Genomic DNA, 20,117 nt, shown 5'->3' with positions numbered 1-20,117 from the left:
ATTCTTGCACATGAACAGTGAAGTCACCACATACGAGCTGCTCTTTTAGCCAAAACAATTTATTAAAGAGAGACCGGGTTGGAGGGTGGAGTTACAGCCACAACCGATCTGTCAACATGAACATTGGAAGTTCATCTGCCGTCCGATTCGTCTCCGTGCCTCGTTCTTATCAGTTCGGATCAGACAGCTGGGTCAAGATGCTGATATCCACCGGTCCATCCCCTCCTCTCCCTTTTCAGCGCCAGGGACAACAGCTAGTGCTGCTTCCTCCTGAATGAGCACCCTGCAAGAGGAGACAATGACAGTCAGACTCACAAAAGAGAAGCCGTACAGTACAGAAAAGCTGCACACGCACACTATTGTGTCACATAATGCTGCGTCATGTGACTGATTAGGTCGACACCTCTTCCTGCGACTGACTGACTTTACTGTGCACGGAGAGAAAGTCACTGAAGCGACAGCAGAATCTACACAGAATCTAAACTGAAAACTATTATGTGATGAAGATGAAACGAGTCACACTGACTTCCTCCATCAGCAACATCAGACCTGTACAGTAACTAGTGTTAATGTTCTCAGCCTTCGAAAGGGGGGAGCCAATGGTCTAGCTCAACCCTTCTGCAAGCTGAGGTCAATCTGGCACTGGAATGAGATTGGAAGACCACGAGAGAGGAAGTCCAGTCACTTGGCAGTGCGGCCAACGTCACACACGTTAAATACACTTTTATCTGACATAATATTTAAGGGTCTAAAAGCACCAGACAAAGAAACAGGTGGGCTTTGAGCTACGTTAAAATAAATCTGAGTGTTACCTGTTGTGATGAGATAATTAGGTGACGTCAAGTCAATTATTCCTCTATCAATGGAAGTCAAGTGAAGGTCCTGATTGGTTGATGTGCTTAATTATAGTATCCGGATGTAATGTACAGTTTAATCCTGTTTTTGTATCTCCTTCCACAGTTTTAACATTACATTGGATTATATACGGGATTATAATTATTGTAACCCAGAAAGGAGACTCCTGAATTGGATGCGTTTGGGCTCAGATCACCAACTGCCTTCAGTTTACACCAGTTGATGGACTGAGAAAAGGACTGAGTGTCCTGACGCTGGATGATCTCCACACAAAAGCACATTTTAGGACTTTTGGGGCCAAAGATCAAGATGATGTTGTCGTTGAAGGTCGTAAATGCACTTTTACAATCGGCCCAGAGTATCTTCTTTATAAAAAGGTACTGTAAACACTTTTTGAGGCCTGCTTATTCAAGATTAACACTGTAGAGTGAATCTCACGTCCCTTTAGATAAATATACTGTGTCTCAGCAGCTGATAGAAACTGGCCTGACTTCCGAGTTCAAATGCAGCACATGACAACAACTTGTGTCTTTGTCGGTGCGAGTCTGTGCCGACACATTCACTGCAGGACAGTACTGACCCTCTGTGAGACGCGCTTTGCCTCCAGTGGGCTGACAGAGAACTGTTGAGCAGCCCACACACAGCACCACTGTCTGAGCATGGCTGAACACCGTCGTGATCTTGTAACATCCTGGAAGAAACCAAAAGACACCGGTTACCAACTCAATCTGAGGTGAATCAACACATCACAATGACAGCACAAGTGTCAGTGCATCTGCAGATCTGTACCTGGACACTTCACATCCATAAAGTAGGAGTTTGGACTCTGGACGAGACGCTTCTTCTTGTGCCTCCTCTTCTCCTCCTCAGGGGATGGATGCAACAAGTCCTTTGCGAGCTGGATTCAAGGAAAAACAAAGGAAACGTCAAGGAGACTGATGTGAACATTTTAAACTCTGATCAGTAGGTTTAAAGATGTCCCAATTTGGCATCAATAAAGTACATGTATATCTAAAACTGGAAGTTTTCGGGGTTCTCCAGTAGTAACAACTCAGATACAAGTATTACTTCACCCACACTCACTGCCCATGTTTTATATTTTTCTACCTCGGAGCTCGAAATGGCGTCTCGCCCGAATAACCCGAGTTATTCCGTGCAACTGTAACAAATGTTAACATTAGCCGGCTAGCTATAGTTAGCAAAAGGAGTTCATAATATTAACGGAAATTAATTTCCAATTTCGTATCAGTCTTATGTCAGCTCAAATATTTTCCAATTTGGGATCAATACAGTACACATCTATCTCAAACTGGAGATCGGGCACATTTTCTAACAACAAAAACGTAACCCAGTTGTGTTGTGGTTGTGTATAATTGTATATTTTAGATTAAATTCACGCCAAGTCGTGTTAGCTTAGATGCTAACCGCTAGGGCTGCTGCTCTGGCCCGTGTCCTCTGATGAGCCAACGCGGGCTGCGCACTTTCACCGACCCTGGTGGGGGGGGATTTTGTTTTAAAAACGCATCACTAATCTGTAGAAACGTACGTAAATCACGACCGGGACCTGAACCCAGCGGATCCTGACTGTTCGCGCTCGGGTCGGCTCAGCCCGGGTAGCTGGCTCCATGTCCGCGGTGTGTGCGCGGCCATCTTGTGTCACAACGCGCTCGCAATGTGCACATTTATTTTGTTCAAAAACTGGGACGGAAACTCAACGAAAGCCTCCGGAACCGGCTCCAGGTCCGTCGCTAGCTTGTTACGCACACGTCGAGCCGAGCGGCGAACGCACAACACGGGGTTAAAGTGGAGAAAAAGCAAAGTACCGCGGGCTAAGATACTCACTGGCATGTTGGCGAGGAAATAGCCGCTGCCGAAAAGGAGGCTTCACCGGAAGCGAGGGCTTCATATCGGTGTTTCCTTTGAGCCCAGAGCGGAAGTGACGGCTTCATACTCAACGGCCATATTGGTGAGGTCAAACCGGTTTTTTTTTTTACTTCATTGTACATAATAATTATTTTTAAGATGTGACTTATATGTTTCTAAACTCTCTGTTTAGCTATCTGCTTTGTATTAGAACGTTTTCCAGTGGTAAAAACGGTTTTGTATTTTTCTACATCGGAGCTAAGATAAAAAGTCCTTTATTAGTCCCACTATGGGGAGTTTTGCAGTGTTACAGCAGAAAGAGTCAAAAATACATCAACAAGTAATAAGTAACATGCAATACCTAAATGTAAGGAATATAAAAAAATATATCGAAATATAGAAACACATGAATGTAATTAAACTAGTGTAAAGACGGGAATAAATAATTTAAAGTGAATGAATTGCACATGAACCGTTTATATTCCACAGACAGATGAATATTGCACAGTTGAGACAAAACATTTTTTAAACTGCAATCCAATGGTGCTGAATGTGTTTTTTACTGGGAGCAGAGCTGGTTGTATAGTCTTACTGCTGCAGGAACGAACGACCTGCGATACCTCTCCTTCAGACACTTAGGGTGTATCAGTATGTCCCCGAAGGAGCTGCCCAGTGCTGTGATGGTGTCCTGCAGGGGGGGGGACTGGTTGTCCATCAGAGAAGACAGCCTCGCCATCATCCTCCTCTGTCCCAGCACCTCCACTGAGTCAAGCGGGTATCCCAGCCCTTCTTAAAGAGTGCACTGGCATGATCAGTCCAATCCAGTTTATTTTTCAGGTGAACACCCAGGTACTTGTAAGAAGTCACTAACTCTATGTCCATTCCCTGGATGTTCACCAGTGTCAGGGGAGAGTGTCTGCGCCTGTGGAAATCCACCACCAGTTCTTTACCATAGAATCGCATTCACAGACATACTAGATTGGACAGTACAATCACTGATAAACAGTAATGCCGCGTTCCAATAAACCTCAGATTTTGTCATTTGCATCTGCAGCGCCCCCTCAAGACGGAATTTCCACTCAGAAGGTCGGAGGAACCTCACCACCATCGACTTCGAAATCCAAGATGGCCCCTCTGTATATCAACAGTAGTTTTTAATGTTTATTATCACTTCTCTTATTAAATGTGTCCAAATACTGTCTGTGGATGTTTTACTACGGTGTTGTGCGTGAAATGCAGCGTAATTCTTTATTATGAACTGTTTTGCTAACAATGGCTAACGTAACCATTGTTCCTGTGCAACTGGAACGCTATCAACTATTCGGGTGTGACGTCCATTGCTGGAAGAGCAATGTCATAGAGAGAGGGGGAGCTAGCTACTGTTGTCCAGCCTGAGCCGAACGATTAAATAACTTTCTGTACCAACTCAAAATACTTTTCGTCTTCTTCTCCTCCTTCTTGCCCAAATTCTTCAGGGGCAGCTGTTCCCTCTCCTGGTCCAGCTGTTTACTCTCCTCGTCCAGCTGTTTCCTCTCCTGGTCCAGCTGTTTACCCTTCTCGTCCAGCTGTTTCCTCTCCTGGTCCAGCTGTTTCCTCTCCTGGTCCAGTTGTTTACTCTTCTCTTCCAGCTGTTTATTCTCCTCGTCCAGCTGTGTCCTCTCCGTGTCCAGCTGGTTACTCTCCTTGTCCAGCTGTTTCCTCTCCTGGTCCAGCTGTTTACTCTTCTCGTCCAGCTGTTTATTCTCCTGGTCCAGCTGTTTCCTCTCCTGGTCCAGCTGTTCACTCTTCTTGTCCAGCTGTTTTCTCTCCTTGACCAGCTGTTCCTTGTTGTGGTCAAGGTCTTTCGTCTCCTCCTTCAACTTTTTTAATTCCCTTCCCCAGCGCTGTGTTAGACTGGTGATGTCTGCCTTGGTGTTCTCCGCCAGAGAGGTGTATTTTGTCTCCAGAGCTTTCAGGTGTGAGAGTTTTTCTGCATCTTTGTCCCTCAGCTTGTTTTTGGCCTCTGCGAGCTGCTTCTTGAGCGTCACAATTTCATTTTCCCACTGATGGAGCGGCTTTGTCAACTGATCCCCGCTCTGATGGTTGATGAGCTCTGTGACCTTGCCCTCTTCCTCACTGAACTCGAGAATGGGCTTGAGGTTGAAGTCTTCAATTCCATGTTTTGAGATGGCCTGGTAGCACTTTGCATATTCTTCCTTGAACTGCCTCTCCCTGATCGATAGAAGTTGCTCGAGTCTTCTGACCCTCACTCTATCTTTACTAATCTTGTAGTTGAACCACGACCTTCCAGCTTCCGGCTGAGTGATGTGATTGCCCATGTTGTTATTTTCGATTTGCCCGATTTGCCCAAAGGCAGTCTGCACACAAGAGTGTTCATTGTCGGTGTTAAATGATACCCAGTTTTTTGTGTTCTCACTTCCAGCCATGGCACTGAGAAATGAAGACTCTTCAGGGAAGTGTTGGTGCTGTGGTCTTTGTAGACTGTCTCTAGCTGCCTGTAGCCGACTGCAGTGAAGTGATTATTTTACACTGGACTGATCGGGGCCTCCTTCTTCTCTAAAGTGTTGGATTATTCTTTTGGTTCATAGGCAGGTGCTATACAGTTGGTTTTGGAGGTCTTTGATGATCAAAACTGACATAGGCAAAGTCTAGAGTCTAAAGATAGGATCAAAGGCATGGTTACCATGGTAACAACACGTACAATTCTGTTTACCGAGTAGTGGGCCGAGTATGGGGAAGAGGAGGAAGAGAAGGTGCTCGGCTGGTTCTGTCGAGTCTCGTCGGTAATAAGAGATACAGTAGATGGCAGTAATGCACCTTGACGTTGGTTGCCAGCCGCCGATTAACTGAACTAAGAAGTAGAAGAAGAGGCTTATGTGACTGAATAACACTAATGGAATAATGAGCAATATTAAATATGAGCTTTTTCATTATATCACTATGTGAGAGTCCCTGTGTTTAAATTAGTTCCATTTCTTCCAGGAAAATAGAAGCAAGACATTTCAGAATGACTTTTTTTTTTATACCCTTTGTAGACCTGGTATGAGGTCAAATGACAGTTTATAGAAACTAGAAAATTGTTTTTTTTAAAAGCCCTTCATTATTGCATGAAGCCCGAGTTAACGTTGTCTTTTGTCTGAGCAGCGGCCCAAAACATAAAATCACAACTTTGCTATCGTACAAAACTGGGAAAATGAACAAATAAAAACAGACCCATTCAAAAAATCAGTGCGTGTTACTTTTTTATATTCAGAACTTGGTATGTGACTGCGGTAAAAACTGTTTTGTATTTTTCTACAACGGAGCTAAGATAAAAAGTCCTTTATTAGTCCCACTATGGGGAGTTTTGCAGTGTTACAGCAGAAAGAGTCAAAAATACATCAACAAGTAATAAGTAACATGCAATACCTAAGTGTAAGGAATATAAAAAAATATATCGAAATATGGAAGAGCAATGTCATAGAGAGAGGGGGAGCTAGCTACTGTTGTCCAGCCTGAGCCGAACGATTAAATAACTTTCTGTACCAACTCAAAATACTCTTCTTCTTCTTCTCCTCCTTCTTGCCCAAATTCTTCAGGGGCAGCTGTTTCCTCTCCTGGTCCAGCTGTTTACTCTCCTCTTCCAGCTGTTTACTCTCCTGGTCCAGCTGTTTACCCTTCTCGTCCAGCTGTTTCCTCTCCTCATCCAGCTGTTTCCTCTCCTGGTCCAGTTGTTTACTCTTCTCTTCCAGCTGTTTATTCTCCTCGTCCAGCTGTGTCCTCTCCGTGTCCAGCTGGTTACTCTCCTCGTCCAGCTGTTTCCTCTCCTGGTCCAGCTGTTTAATCTTCTCGTCCAGCTGTTTCCTCTCCTGGTCCAGCTGTTTCCTTTCCTGGTCCAGCTGTTCACTCTTCTTGTCCAGCTGTTTCCTCTCCTTGACCAGCTGTTCCTTGTTGTGGTCAAGGTCTTTTGTCTCCTCCTTCAACTTTTTTAATTCCCTTCCCCAGCGCTGTGTTAGACTGGTGATGTCTGCCTTGGTGTTCTCCGCCATAGAGGTGTATTTTGTCTCCAGAGCTTTCAGGTGTGAGAGTTTTTCTGCATCTTTGTCCCTCAGCTTGTTTTTGGCCTCTGCGAGCTGCTTCTTGAGCGTCACAATTTCATTTTCCCACTGATGGAGCAGCTTTGTCAACTGATCCCCGCTCTGATGGTTGATGAGCTCTGTGACCTTGCCCTCTTCCTCACTGAACTCGAGAATGGGCTTGAGGTTGAAGTCTTCAATTCCATGTTTTGAGATGGCCTGGTAGCACTTTGCATATTCTTCCTTGAACTGCCTCTCCCTGAAGACAGACTGCCTCTCCCTGAAGACAGACTGCCTCTCCCTGAAGGTAGACTGCCTCTCCCTGAAGGTAGACTGCCTTTTATTGAAATCTACATAGCCCTCATGGGCATTGACTTTAAATGACGTCTCACTTCCAGCCATGGCACTGAGAAATGAAGACTCTAAAGGACAGTGTTGGTGCTGTGGTCTTTGTAGACTGTCTCTAGCTGCCTGTAGCTGACTGCAGTGAAGTGATTATTTTACACTGGACTGATCGGGGCCTCCTTCTTCTCTAAAGTGTTGGATTATTCTTTTGGTTCATAGGCAGGTGCTATACAGTTAGTTTTGGAGGTCTTTGGTGATCAAAACTACATAGGCAAAGTCTAGAGTCTAAAGATAGGATCAAAGGCATGGTTACCAAGGTAACAACAAGTACAATACAACGTCATCTTTTGTCTGAGCAGTGGCCAAAAACATAAAATCACGACTTTTCTATCGTACAAAACTGGGAAAATGAACAAATAAAAACAGACCCATTCAAAAATCAGTGCGTGTTACTTTTTATATATTCAGAACTTGGTATTTGACTGTTCTCAGTCTTTGTCCTTGGTGTAAATTCTGACCATCAGCAAAACCAAGCAGTAAAATGGATCCGTAAACAGGCATCTGGATTTTAATTATAATAACATTGTCCTGCTGTTCAGCCACCGGCCTTTTATTCCCCACAAGACTGCTGTATGCGACGTAGCAAATTTAAACCACAAGTGGCCCCTGTCCCTCCTCTTCTCTCTCTTCACAACCATTTCTTCTCTGGTATCTGAGTGTCATCACCTCCTTTATCTTCACATAGGTCTCACACTCTGGTGGGAAGCTGTTTCTCTGAGAGAGAGAGAGAGAGAGAGAGAGAGAGAGATATGTAAAAACTATTTTTGAACATGTTACATATTTTTTCTTTACAACCTCTGGTGACACCCACAGAATATATTGCGATCCCCAGATTATGAATCACTGCTCCAGAACGCACGGATCACATTTACTTGAATCACATAAAAAAATTATACTGTCATGAAAAAAACCCCCTACTTTAATTGATAATAGATAAAGAAGACGTTGAGTCGGGTGAAAGCAACACACCTGCAGACAGAGACGCAGCAGGCCTCCATCCTCACCCTGCATCCCCACTGACGTCAGGAACTGAGGCAGCGACCGCTCTGTGATTCTGTTTCCTACAGATATGAAGGAAAGTGAAGAGTCCCAGGATTACTTACACTTCCCCATAGCTGAAGATAAGGTGAAGGAGCCACGTAGAGAACAACCCTTGTTTGTAGACTCAGTTCTCAGTTCCATGTTGGTCTTGTTTGTAGTTTTATTACAGCGTGCTTATTACATTACAATCTACGTTAATTTTGAAGCATGGCAGAAGCAGTGTTAAATAAACGTTATTATAATTAGGACCTATGAACATATTTAAGATCCACTAAAACATTTTAAAGTATTTAAGACTTTTTAAGGGCTAAAATTCAGATGATTCGATTTTACACCTTTTAAGACCTTTCAGAAACGGAGTGTTAAAAGTCCTGTTGAGGTTTCATTATTTATTTTCCTCAGAGCCATGTGGGAAGTAGCTGCACGTGAGCAACCAGCTTGCATTAAAACCCTTTATCAATTAATAATTTAATGAACCTAATGTGAACTGTAAATAATAAATCTCCAAGTTTTAACTTCCTATATCTTGTTTTGTTTTTATCTGAACACATTACAATAAGAAAAGTGTCATTATTAAACGTTGTATATATATATATATATATATATAGTAGAAAATGTAATATTACCATGGCCTTGAAAAGGAAGTTGTTGCAAATAGAGTTTGTGGAATTCAGAGCAAAATTGATGATCCACAATAATCTCAATTGAAAATATTCCTGATGTGAGATGTCATAAGATAAGATTTGTCTGTTTTGACTGTGGCAGTAACACAGTCACAGTCACTGACCGACCTGTCAGGTTGAGGGAGGCGAGAGTTGTGTTTCCAGGCAGAAAGAGCTGCCCGTCCCTGTGCTGCAGCGACTCGTCCAGCAGGGGGTTCCCCATCTCCATCGACTCCACCTGCTGCTGGAGGAGGAGCAGAATAAATAAACAACAGCAATCTGCTCAAACCTGAGTCATTATCAACACCGACATTTTGGCTCAGAGGAAACAAACCTCATTCAGGGCTGTGCTTGATTGAACCTGCAGAAAAAAAGCCAAAGTGAAGTTATTAAAAGCTGTTTTGACTGTATTGTACATGTTCCCGTTATGACTTGATCCACAGATTCAGAAAGCATGAGTGTGATACCTCCTGTGCACTCGGTTGTTTCTCTCTGTCCCCGGGCTTCCCACCTTTACTCGGAGGTGCCTTCACATCAGAGGCTAAGAGAGATTCAGAGAAACAGCCTTGAAGCGATAATCACCCCTTAGGTCATAGAATAATAAAACAAGTGTTTCTCTGTTACATTTCTTGTTAGACTTCTCTTTGCTGGTTGCGGGTTTCTCCTCTTTTTTGGGTGCCTCCTACAATTCAACAGATATCAATAATCAATAGTACAAGATTTACAGAAGGTAGCAATTCAAATACTTTGGAATTAAACCAATGTTGACGTGTTACCTTTTTTTTGGACGTGCCTTTGTTGTCCTCTTTCAGTGAAGTGCTGCTGGGAACCAAGGGAAGTTGGTCAGTGGGCGTTTGGTCAGAATTGACCCTTAGAGATGTCTGCAGATATAAAGCAATAAAAATAATTACAAAGTGTTTAAAAGGTTCATAAAGACAGAAACAACATATTTTCTCACTCACTCTTAGTGAAACGTGGCCAGTGTTGGATAGTAGCTAAGTACATTTACTCAAGTACTGTATTCAAGGACATAATAGAGGTGCTTAGATCAGTATTGGCATTTATGCAACTTTCAGTTGTGGAGCTCAAAGAACTGAAAAGCGACTCAAAAAAATACCTCCACAGGATTATGTGATTTGTGTAAACTCCTCACTATGACCATTTCTCTCGATGACTATGAATTTTAGGGTAGGTAAGTTATCAATGTTTGTCACTACAACACTTACAGACTGAGATCTTTCCAGAAGCATCTTCCTTCTCTCCACAACTTCGTCATGAGTCAGAGCAAAGTCGCCAAGTACCTGCAAAGAGAAGTGGTGAGCAGTGGATGCTTATTAACTTACATGATAATGGCCCGATAAGCTGAATTTAAAACAACTTAACTACCGATCTAACTGCATTATCTCTCGGGTTTCAAGACTTTAATGTAAAAGGATACCGCAGCCAGATGAGCAGCTCCCGAGTCTCCAATCTGATTGTTGCACAGTGAGAGGAAGAGCAAAGCACGATTCAAGCGCAGGCCCTGAGAGGGACGACAGGACAAAGACAGAACCTCACTGGTCATGAGGGGAACACGTGGAGGGACTAAGGAGCCAGTTCTGGGTTATTATACCTGAGCGATATGAGCAGCACCTGCATCACCAATAGAATTGAATGCCAGGTTGAGTGACAGCAGGTTCTTGTTAGACGTTCTGGTTGTTGAGAGCAAAGACCCAATCAGACGAGCGCTGGTATCTCCCATCCGGTTGTTTCTCAGGGACAAGTGGGTGAGGCTTGACCAAAGAGACACACACAGAGGAATCAGGCGTGTTTGTGCTTCTGTTTGTGTGCGTGTGTGTGTGAATGCACATCGAGGTTTATTTGCGTGTGTAACTGCTTGGTGACTCACACGCTGTCTTCAGAGAGAAGACAGTGGAAGCAGTGTTCAGGCAGAGTGTTCCCTTCTAATGACACCACCCTAAAAAAGAAACAAGTACAACAACACCGTGATTCAGGGAGCGACAAAACAAGGACTCACCCAGTGAACGACAACAGAGTCCACTCACCTGAGGCTGGAGCACAGTGACGCTGTGTTCACGAGGGAGGTGACCACTGGATCCGTCAGTCCCGCCTGCCAAAACCTGTGAGCACACGAAAAACAAGAAGACAACAGTGAAAGCTGTAACCTTGTTCCATGTGACAAGAGGACACCTGTCTGCAGCAGCTCATTACTCACTGCAGGCTCTGGAGGTGGCTCAGGGAGGGAAGCATCTTCTGTAGCACTCTGGCGATCTGCTCATCCACCTTCCATCCTGTGCATATTAAAACATATATTATATTATATTATATCCGTCCATCATCTATATCGCCTGAGGGTCGCAGGGAGAGCTGGAGCCAATCCCTGCTGATAAGGGCCGAGAGGTGGGGCAACACCCTGGACAGGTCACTACCATATTTAGAAACTCAAATGAGACTTTTATGAAAATGCATACATCATATGTCAAAGCAAGCGTGAAATATGGTTATGAGTATTTTTTTTGCCGTGTTTGATTCTTACCTGAAACCTTCACGCTCTTGGCACAGAGGGGGTCGTCGTTTTCCAGCTCCACTTGAAGACGTGGCTTAGACCAGTAAGACGTGTCCTTTATCTGGGAGGGGATGTCCACTGAAGGAACAGTTTATTATACTTTCAGACTTCCTATATAACAATCTATTAGGTACAATACATTAAATTGTATTTCCAGTGTAATGAATGCTCCTGGTTTTTTAAGGTCTTCTCATTCAAAGCTGTTATTTACTTGCATCCTCTCCTTCAGTTTCAGCCGTGGAGGAGGAGGAGGCTGGTTGCTTGGTGCCGACAGCTGGGATACACCTCAGGTCCAGAAGAGCACAAAGCCCAGGGAAGTCGATCTCCACGTTGCCTGTGCACTGATATTCATCTGTGGGATGGAGGGTTTACAGCTTTAACAACACAACACTTAGCGTCTCCAGAGACAGACTGATAACGTCACTTACCAAAGGTCTGAGCAGGTAATGTTTCAGATGGAGTCTGTCCTGAAAACAACAGGAAGACTAGAGTTTACACTTAATCCTTTTATCAACCACTTACATGTAACAGAATAGAAAATGAATGAGACTGGTATTTAATCCCGTGACAATGATACAAGTCATGTAATAATGCTATTAAGATGACTTTGTTGTGATTATTTAAACACAACTAATTATTTCCATAGGTGGGAGTATTTATGAGTATTATTGCACTTACCGAATACGATCTTCTGTTAAAGCCATTCGTTACTTTATTTTTATTTATGCATCCATTCTTTATAACTTATATTCTTTATGTTTGTCCTCTCTTTACTCTTTGCAACAATGTGCCTGTGCCTTCTCTGGCCTTGGGTTCTGAATTCACGTTTTGTTATTTGTATTTATTGACTTTTAATCTAGTTCTGACCATTGTCATCATTTCATAATGTTTTATATTACTTTGTTGTTACTCTTTTCTCATGTGTACAATTGTCAAACGTGCATTTGTGTTCTTATGTTGTCGTGTGATCTTCAGATTTGCTTTTGATCGTCTCCTGTTGGTTTCCTTCAGTTTTTCATTTTAAACTTGAAAAGCACCTTGTAAATAAATTTATTGTTGTTACTATCATTATTATAACGATTATTATTATCATTATTTTACATATTTTGTTTTTCTATCAGTGTACATTTCATCTGTTTAACCATGTTTGTGGTACTTTCATTTGCACTTTACAGCACTTAAATTATTTATTTTTTATGCTACTTTTCACAGGGAAATCCGTATTTATTAAAAAATGAAAGTGTCATGTACTGAACCTGCTGTCCCCCTACACACGGACACACAGGCAGTTAGCTCCAGGCTAACACACAGTTCTAACTAACACAGGCTGCAGATGACAGACTGTTTATCAAACCTGTAGTTTTCTCCTCCTCTGGACTCGTCTTGTCCGTTCTGTCCTTCACTTGCTTCCTTCTGGACATTGTTTGGTCTCAGTGTGAAGTTGAACTCGTTGAGGATCGTTTGCTAACAACATGAACCGCTGGGACGTCGCTATGGCAACCAGCTACGAGTTCACGCGAGAGTTGAGGGGAGGTCACGCCCCCTTCTCTTTCATTCATTCATGGTTTTCCTTTTCACAGGTTGAGTTTAACTAGTAGTGCACGTGGGTTTGTTAAGAATTATTAGAAAATATATTTAACCAACATATGGTCTTGAAAATCAGCTTCTTATAAATTTATAGCTGTTTTGAGGCTTATTTATTATTATTATTCAGAATTTATGTAAAACTGTTGACTAATTTGTTTGTGAATCGTTGGATCATTTAGTCACAGACAGAAAGTTGACCAACAGTTGTAGTTTTCCAGGCTGGGAGCTGGTGGAGGGGGAAGGTTTACTCATTCGTCACAGAGGAGATCAAGTTTTCATTTCACATAACACGAGGCTGAACTTTCAGGAGACGGGACAGTAAACACCAGACGGAGGGAAACGTCTATCTGTCGTGTATCTTCACTTTCACAGAGGCTCTGTCAGATAAATTATACATGTTTCATCAATGAATTGTGTCTAAAAAGGTTGATTGTGACATAATAGATAAAGTAGAATTATAGGGGAGTTTTTCAGCAAGATGAAAACTGCGTGTATGATAATTCAATCTGATTATCAGCCTCATATTTAGAATTTCTTAGACTTTTTGATTCCTAAATGTTTCCCTCTACAAAGTCCAATGGCTTTGATCAACCAACGAACATGTAAAGTATCTATGTCATGACGCTACTTAACGTCAGGATTAAAATAAAATATAAATGTCTTTAGCTTACTCTCAAACACAAGTTGTCTATCTGCATTTCTGTGATGTTCTCTATAGTAATAAAAGTACAACAACATCAGGTGTATTCACAATAATGTAGTGCTTTTTATTAAAAAAACAAACAAACAAAAAAACAAATATAAAACAAAAAGTAAAAACCAACAGCATTTTTCATGACTTAAGAATCATAATTACAAACTTTTAAACGAGTGGAAGAAGTATTTTTTTTTGACAAACTGTACACATCACAAAATGTCCGCCAGTCTGCCATTTACAATGCTTGCATCTTATTTTGTGATTGTCTAAAAATAACTAAACGAATCACACAAAAAACACACAAATACAAGTACAAGCATCATACAATGACCGCTATCACGAAACGGAACCATTTCCTATTTGAAAGAAAAACGGAAAAACAAAAAATAATAACATGATATCGGGCAGACAGCGTTACTTTTGTTTCTGTCGCCGTTTTAAAAATATCATAACATTTTTATGTTGGTTTGTTTTTTTAGTGTTCAACACTTTGCAGCAAAAAAACAAGGAGTACATTTCTCCTTAAAAGTAAATATTATTAACAATATTCAGTGACAAGGTGTCTTGCTGAGTCACTGTCATGTCCCAATGCCTTCGTGTCCGTTCCGACATTCCTCTTGTTCATGCAGTACATAGATGAATTTCATTTATAGGCAACGAAAACTCTGCTTCAGTTTTTACGTCGTCAGGAAATTTACGGTGAGATTTTCTGGACATTTAAAAAAATCATTTTTCCTCCGAGCTTAAGTGTCTTCATTATAGTAATACAAACGGAAGAAATTATAATATTATCATTATTATAATAATACATTTAGGGCTGAGTCCTGTACAGTACAATAATAAACAAAATCCATTTTCAAGATATTGCTTTTTGGAGACACTCCTCAATGTAAAGTGTATATATTTACATAACTTGGCACTGTACAGCTTCCCGTTCCCTCTCGACCGCCTCTCCCTCAGTGTCTCATTCCTGTCACGTCTCTTGTCAGTTTACCGCACGGGGACATTGCAGGCTTGTCCCTTTTTAGCAGAGGCATTTGGGGAAAAAAAAAGAAATCTCATCAAATATCACAATTTCCTTTTTGAAACATTCTCCATGGCAACCAGGAACATAGTCTAAAGACAAGAAAAGATGCTAAGTCCCCGTCCCCTCCCAATATACAGTATACACCGCCCCACCCGTCTCACAGAATATAAGAAAATATGACCATCACGATACATTTCATGTTAAGTATTGTTTTCCATAGTTTTCTTAAAACTGTTAATTGCCATCGAGCCCTTAATTTTTTTTTCTTTTTTTTTAAAAAGGTATATTTTCAAGAAATCTGGCAGAGTACAGACACACAATAAAAGTGTGTACGCACGCACACACTCGCACGCAAGGCCGCCGGAGAGCACAGCTGTGTAAGGCGTTACTGTTAAAGCCAGTGTCCCCCACGCATGCCTGATTTAGTTAAGCTGGTGAATCATGTTACTTCAAAAAAAGAGAGGGGCCGAGCTGACTGCCTCACAAGAAAATAAAAAATAAAATAAAACCTCAACAAGACACTTTGACTGACTAAAGCGCACACTCAATCTCCCCCCCCCGCCCCGTTAATAAACACGCCACCCGGCCTCTTCTGTTCCTAAATGAGCAACTACAGTATAACAGGGAAAAGATAATAGACTTTTTTAACTCGCATTTCATTTTTTTTCTTTTTTTCAGACTGCATCATCAAATACTGTGAGAGTGTTAGTGTGTTTTCATTATAGATACATTACACAGAGCTTCACAATATCCATGGTACCAAAAGTGCAGTTCCACCGCCCTTGTTCTCTTTCTCATGAGCAGCATCTGAGCACGCTGCTCAACTTACATTTCTACGAAGCCACGCCCCCCCCACCCCCCCCTTCCCGGCGCTGATCTTCTCTTCTCTCGCTTGTTTGCATTTAGTCATTGCAGCATTGAACCGATTCTCCAGCATTCACATCACCACTGAATGAAAGGAAGAACCGTCCCTCTCCCTCTCTCCGCCCCCCCGAACTCCGTACCACTTGTTTCAATTCATCCGCCCACGTCTGTCACGTTTCAATGCATTTAAGTGCATGGGTTTTTCTCCTATGTTCGGTTTTTTTCTTGAAAAACAGGTTTTGCATCAAACTACTTAAATAAGCAAGAAGTCTGGGTTAGCTCTCTCTTCGTGCTCCTGGAGAACTTCGGAAAAGCTAGAACTGCCACGGAGTCAGCGCTTCCAAACCCCCTCCACGCTCTCAGATTAGAGATGACAGTCTTGGAAGAGGTAAACCGGAAGAGGCCCCCGAGGGATGCAATGTGGTCCTTAATGGTCAGGAACCAGCACTGCTCATCTCTCCCTCTTGCTTTCGCTCCATTTTCTGCACTTGCTCACAAGGTTAAAAGCAGTGTGCTTGACAGGCACGTAGCAACGTTATTTCCTCCCCACGAAATCACCGAAACCAAGCGTCCGTCGCCGTAGCCGCCGCCCTGCGCCCTCCTCCAAGAGATAGCTGACATCTATGGCTGTTGGAAGAACAGACAGAGAAAGAGAGGGGGGATTAGGAGCTTGGACAGAAACAACTGACACAGGGTGTTGTATCAAAGCAAAGAAAAGGTAAAGGTGACTTTTCTGTTATTCCTACTTTAAAATTCAAGTGCTCAAAAGTCTGACAGAGTCAGCAACATCCAGGAAGCCTCTGGAAACTGTTCCTGGAGTTGTTTTTAACTCCCCGAATCCAGAATTGAAATATTTATTTGTTCTTGTTGCAATTTTTCATCCACAAACGAATGTTGTTTGCATATAAACCTGTTTGCCACATTGGTGAGTAAACTAAAAACATGAAGCCCAATTAAAAAGTTCACTGCCCTTAATCTCCTCCTTAAACAAATAGTTTGCCTGTCAGACAACAAACACTTGACCTATGTTTGAGGCCATGATGTCATGATGTATGTATCACATTCCCTAACCTGTGAGAAGTTTTGCTTGGTTTGATGTGTAGCCTCCATTTGTCTGCATAGGTTTAAAACTTAGCTTTGTGGTATTGGTGGACTTTCGGCTTTGTAGACAAAACGATGCTATTTTTCGCTTCTTACTTCTGCTTTGTCAACGTAGACAGTTAAAAACTTGTGTTAGCAGCGATGCCTCTCATCAGATGCTTCTATGTAACATCAACTCATAGGAAACACAGCTTGTATTCAAAAACTACCAATACTAGTAAATACTTGGGTACTGTAACGTTTAACGGCATATTGGTCTGGTATTGGTACCTTGTGTAACGTTTAAATGGTAAGAATGGGGATTTTCAACAGCTTTGTTACCATCTACATTATACGTGAAAAAATAGATAAAGGATCTTTTTAGTAACAGTATCAGTAAATGAAAACAACTTCCTCTAACAAAGTACAGGAGGAAAGGACTTGGACGAAGCAGCAGACATCTGTTAGAGTGAAAGATGTGCAACATAAAAATGAATGAAAGCTAAATCTGATTTTGATTCCTTGTCATCCCACATTCCTTTTAAATCGAAAAACTTGATCATTCAGAAAATGGTGATAAAATGCATTATCCAACATGTTTAAAATGATAAATGATGTCACAGCAAATGATTTGAGTATTTAACCCTCATTCATTCGTTGACCTACCCCCCTGCTTTGTTCCCGGTCCCTCACCATTCTTGCTGGGAGTTTTGTGCAGCAGATCCAACAGAATTTTGTTCAGTCGGTCCCTCTGGGCCTCCCTCCTGCCCAGCACTGGGTGGTGTAACGGCGAGGATGCTGAGGAGGACGGGAGTTCAAGCATCTCTCCGATCCTCTCGGCAGTAGCCTCTTCCAGCTCCTTGCGCTCCGCAGCCTCCTGTCCTTCCTCTTCCTCATCCTCATCATCTTCATCCTCCTCTCCCTCCCCTTCCTGCTCCGTTCTCCTGGGCTTCGCTGAGTTCACTTCAGGATCCTCCGTAGCCATGTCCATGTCGTCCTCCACTCCTCTCCCTTCTTCCGTCTCCGGTGGGAAGTCGTCACCCCGCTCGCAGGAAGAGCCGTCGTCCTCGCCGCCTCCAGCTCCTTTCGGTCGTTCGCTCTTCCAGGCCGAGCGGCCCCCGTTCCTCTTGTAGTTGTCAGGAACATAATGAGGCTGCAGAAAAGTCAGAATTACACTCGGTTCAAATAATGTTTGTAAAAAGTTTCATGCAGCTGATTTAGATTTCAGATAGTGGCAATTTGTGAATAATGAATGAAATCAATGCAACACAGTAAAGAAACCACAGAGGAGTTTTGAACAGTTAAAGTTTCCTGACACAGATCTAAAATAATTTTAATGTCTTTTTCGTCTTTTAGATACAAATTACACTGGACACAATGTCGTCAACATACCAACAGCAGTGAAAAAATTACAGAACAGGTTTTTGATGCGGTTCCCTGCAAGCTCTTGAGGTTTTTCTCCGTTTTTTCTGGTTAGAAATACCTTCACCTGTTATTGTGTTACAGGAAGTCTAAACACTGTCAGCAAGATGAGCCGCCCTTGCAAATGTGCCCGGGGCTGTAATATTACCTCCGCTCTTAAAATATCCTTCAGTGTTTAGTAATCAGCTACAGATGCCAACACAGCAGCTACCCGCCCTGTCAGGAACAAACCCCCCAACCCCCCAACCCCCATTACGCTCACCGAGAAGTCTCTTTTAGGCGCCAGCCGCTTGGGGAAATGGTTGAAGGCGTATAGCTTGGTGCAGACTGGGTAGCGGTTACGATGGATCTTGTAGAACAGGTGAGCCGACTTGTCCAGGCGGTAATCGCAGATGTAAACATCCTGCTCTTTCACGCCCTTTGGCCGACCTGTATGAAGAAAAGGACATTTTTATTAGCAAAGAACTGCTGCAGTTTATGTCATTTTAAAATACTTTTTCTTTATCAGCACTGTCCTACTTCTTATCCATAATTACACACATTCAGCCTGTAAGGAGCTTTAATCAAGCAACACAGGAGCCTGAGCAGTAGCTCTTCAAAGAATTAGTCCGTCACAGAAGATGCAGTGAGTCATACATATGATGAAGGTTTGTGTGTGTGTGTTTTTTTTCCCCCTCACCCTTGCAGTAAGTGTAGAGATCGAGGACACAGCAGGTTCCCACCACTGACTCCAGGGGGATGATCTCGTAGAGCGGCATCCGGAAAAGCTCATTCTGGTAGAACCGTCGTGATGGAGAATGATGTGTCTCGTGGGGACGGAAGTAGTGGTGGCCAAAGGCAAACCTCTCACCCCTTTAGAGATGGAGCAGACAGGGACAGAATATTAAACACTTTGACACAACTCAACACCCAACAATGACAAGCAATTACAACTTTATCTTTCTCACAGTCAGACATGTGTAGGGCATCATCTGGTTGAACTTACTTTTCATTCTTCCAGAGTTTCTCAATTCGGAAGATGTCAAGCTTATCTCGGTTGATGTGGGACAGGAGACGGTAAGACTGTCTGACAGGCTGGCCCTCAGGTGTGCGTCTGCTGTCTCTCATCAGATACACACAGTCGCCTGCACAACAGACACACACTGACTTGTTACTTGTCTGCAACGGTACATTTCACAGGAAATTGACTGCTTAACACCCAAGTCACTTGACAGATAGTTTGACAACTCAGTTCAGTACTTTGGAGAGGATTGCTTTGTCATGAAAGCATCAGAATGAAACTCTGTTTCTGACATTTCTGGTTAAATGTTTTGAACCAGTTTAACCTCTGACCACATGCAACACACCCGCAACCTCACATGGAGTGATGTCATGTTACATCACTGCAGCAACGTTAGGAGTTAAACCACTGGAGGTCAGCAAACTCAAGATTTTCAAGAGCTGTTAAAATGCTCTAAAAGTTGAGAGCCAACCTTTTTCAGCATTTATGAGTTCATGACTGCAGGTTTCAAGCGTTTCTTTACCTTGATGTAGCAGCAGTTCGTCTCTCAGGAGGCAGATGTAGTAGATAGAGCCGGCCTGAGCGTAGCTGGGCTGGGGAATCATGGGAACTTCCTGTAATGATGTACAGTAAGTGAGATTAGAAGAGGTCGGTGATCCAGTTCGGTATTCATGGCAGTTTTTTGCAGAGATAAACGTACCCCGTCTACAGGCCGAGGGTCACACTGCTCACACAGGTAGTGCTCTACCTCGGTCTCCAGCCGCATACAGTCAAAGTGCTGCCATACCTGCAATGATAAAAAAAAATAGCTGAAATCACATGTTGTAAAAAATGGGTGGCTGACTTGATTACTCTCCGGCTGACTCAGTTAACACTCAAGAGTTCTGCATCACTGACAAGGACAGAAGCGTTTGTGCTCTCCTAAGAGTTGGTGATTCACGACTGTGGTTGTTCCATCGATATTTGTTACCAGCCTTGTTTTCTTTGTCTAAA

The 20,117-nt window shown here is 42.7% G+C and overlaps 3 protein-coding genes and 1 non-coding gene across 10 annotated transcripts in view; all 4 read right to left on the bottom strand.

Annotated features, from left to right (window-relative positions):
* Window positions 1-41: 41 nt before the first annotated feature.
* rps27.1 (ribosomal protein S27) lies at window positions 42-2,819 on the bottom strand. Its single transcript, XM_035183626.2, has 4 exons — window positions 2,698-2,819; window positions 1,645-1,753; window positions 1,436-1,546; window positions 42-283 (listed from the first exon to the last, which is right to left on the bottom strand). The coding sequence occupies exons 1-4, from the start codon at window positions 2,701-2,703 to the stop codon at window positions 255-257; spliced, it is 255 nt and encodes an 84-aa protein (XP_035039517.1). The 5' UTR covers window positions 2,704-2,819; the 3' UTR covers window positions 42-254.
* Window positions 568-697, bottom strand: LOC118125330. The gene has a single exon (XR_004698829.1). It is a non-coding gene; the product is annotated as a small nucleolar RNA SNORA35 (small nucleolar RNA).
* A 4,738-nt stretch (window positions 2,820-7,557) lies between the features above and the next one.
* lrrc71 (leucine rich repeat containing 71) lies at window positions 7,558-13,044 on the bottom strand. 4 transcript variants are annotated; one of them, XM_035183056.2, is made up of 17 exons: window positions 12,802-13,042; window positions 11,876-11,914; window positions 11,659-11,799; window positions 11,418-11,525; window positions 11,097-11,172; window positions 10,927-11,001; window positions 10,770-10,838; window positions 10,494-10,653; window positions 10,320-10,403; window positions 10,108-10,182; window positions 9,658-9,762; window positions 9,506-9,563; window positions 9,349-9,422; window positions 9,216-9,242; window positions 9,011-9,125; window positions 8,148-8,239; window positions 7,558-7,892 (listed from the first exon to the last, which is right to left on the bottom strand). In XM_035183056.2, the coding sequence occupies exons 1-17, from the start codon at window positions 12,866-12,868 to the stop codon at window positions 7,767-7,769; spliced, it is 1,491 nt and encodes a 496-aa protein (XP_035038947.2). In that variant the 5' UTR covers window positions 12,869-13,042; the 3' UTR covers window positions 7,558-7,766. The 4 variants fall into 4 exon arrangements, with proteins under 4 accessions (XP_035038947.2, XP_035038948.2, XP_035038950.2 ...); XM_035183057.2 differs by having other exon boundaries at window positions 9,011-9,122; window positions 12,802-13,040; XM_035183059.2 differs by having other exon boundaries at window positions 11,876-11,909; window positions 12,802-12,924.
* A 732-nt stretch (window positions 13,045-13,776) lies between these two features.
* ash1l (ash1 (absent, small, or homeotic)-like (Drosophila)) overlaps window positions 13,777-20,117 on the bottom strand; it is a 28,392-nt gene continuing 22,051 nt past the window's right edge. For 3 of the 4 annotated variants that reach the window (XM_035183377.2, XM_035183380.2, XM_035183379.2), the window contains 7 exons: window positions 19,825-19,911; window positions 19,648-19,738; window positions 19,110-19,248; window positions 18,804-18,976; window positions 18,387-18,553; window positions 17,369-17,855; window positions 13,777-16,249 (listed from right to left, as the gene is read on the bottom strand). In XM_035183377.2, the coding sequence (XP_035039268.2) occupies window positions 16,158-16,249; window positions 17,369-17,855; window positions 18,387-18,553; window positions 18,804-18,976; window positions 19,110-19,248; window positions 19,648-19,738; window positions 19,825-19,911 (1,236 nt within the window). In that variant the 3' untranslated portion in view covers window positions 13,777-16,157. The remainder of the gene's footprint in view (window positions 16,250-17,368; window positions 17,856-18,386; window positions 18,554-18,803; window positions 18,977-19,109; window positions 19,249-19,647; window positions 19,739-19,824; window positions 19,912-20,117) is intronic. The other variant, XM_035183381.2, reaches the window with a different exon arrangement.

The sequence above is a fragment of the Hippoglossus stenolepis genome, chromosome 17 (genome assembly GCF_022539355.2).
Source record: "Hippoglossus stenolepis isolate QCI-W04-F060 chromosome 17, HSTE1.2, whole genome shotgun sequence".
Taxonomy (NCBI): Eukaryota; Metazoa; Chordata; class Actinopteri; order Pleuronectiformes; family Pleuronectidae; genus Hippoglossus; species Hippoglossus stenolepis.
This window is presented reverse-complemented; position numbering and strand designations above follow the sequence as displayed.

Excerpts from the sequence above, each read along its gene's own strand:
- rps27.1 (XM_035183626.2), bottom strand. Across the intron at positions 1,547-1,644 it reads TATGGATGTGAAGTGTCCAG|GATGTTACAAGATCACGACG; the intron begins GTACAGATCTGC and ends GGTTTCTTCCAG. Across the intron at positions 284-1,435 it reads CAAAGCGCGTCTCACAGAGG|GGTGCTCATTCAGGAGGAAG; the intron begins GTCAGTACTGTC and ends CTCCTCTTGCAG.
- lrrc71 (XM_035183056.2), bottom strand. The coding sequence starts at position 12,868 with ATGTCCAGAAGGAAGCAAGTGAAGGACAGAACGGACAAGACGAGTCCA. Across the intron at positions 9,763-10,107 it reads TTCTGGAAAGATCTCAGTCT|ACATCTCTAAGGGTCAATTC; the intron begins GTAAGTGTTGTA and ends TTATATCTGCAG. Across the intron at positions 9,126-9,215 it reads CAAGCACAGCCCTGAATGAG|CAGCAGGTGGAGTCGATGGA; the intron begins GTTTGTTTCCTC and ends CTCCTCCTCCAG.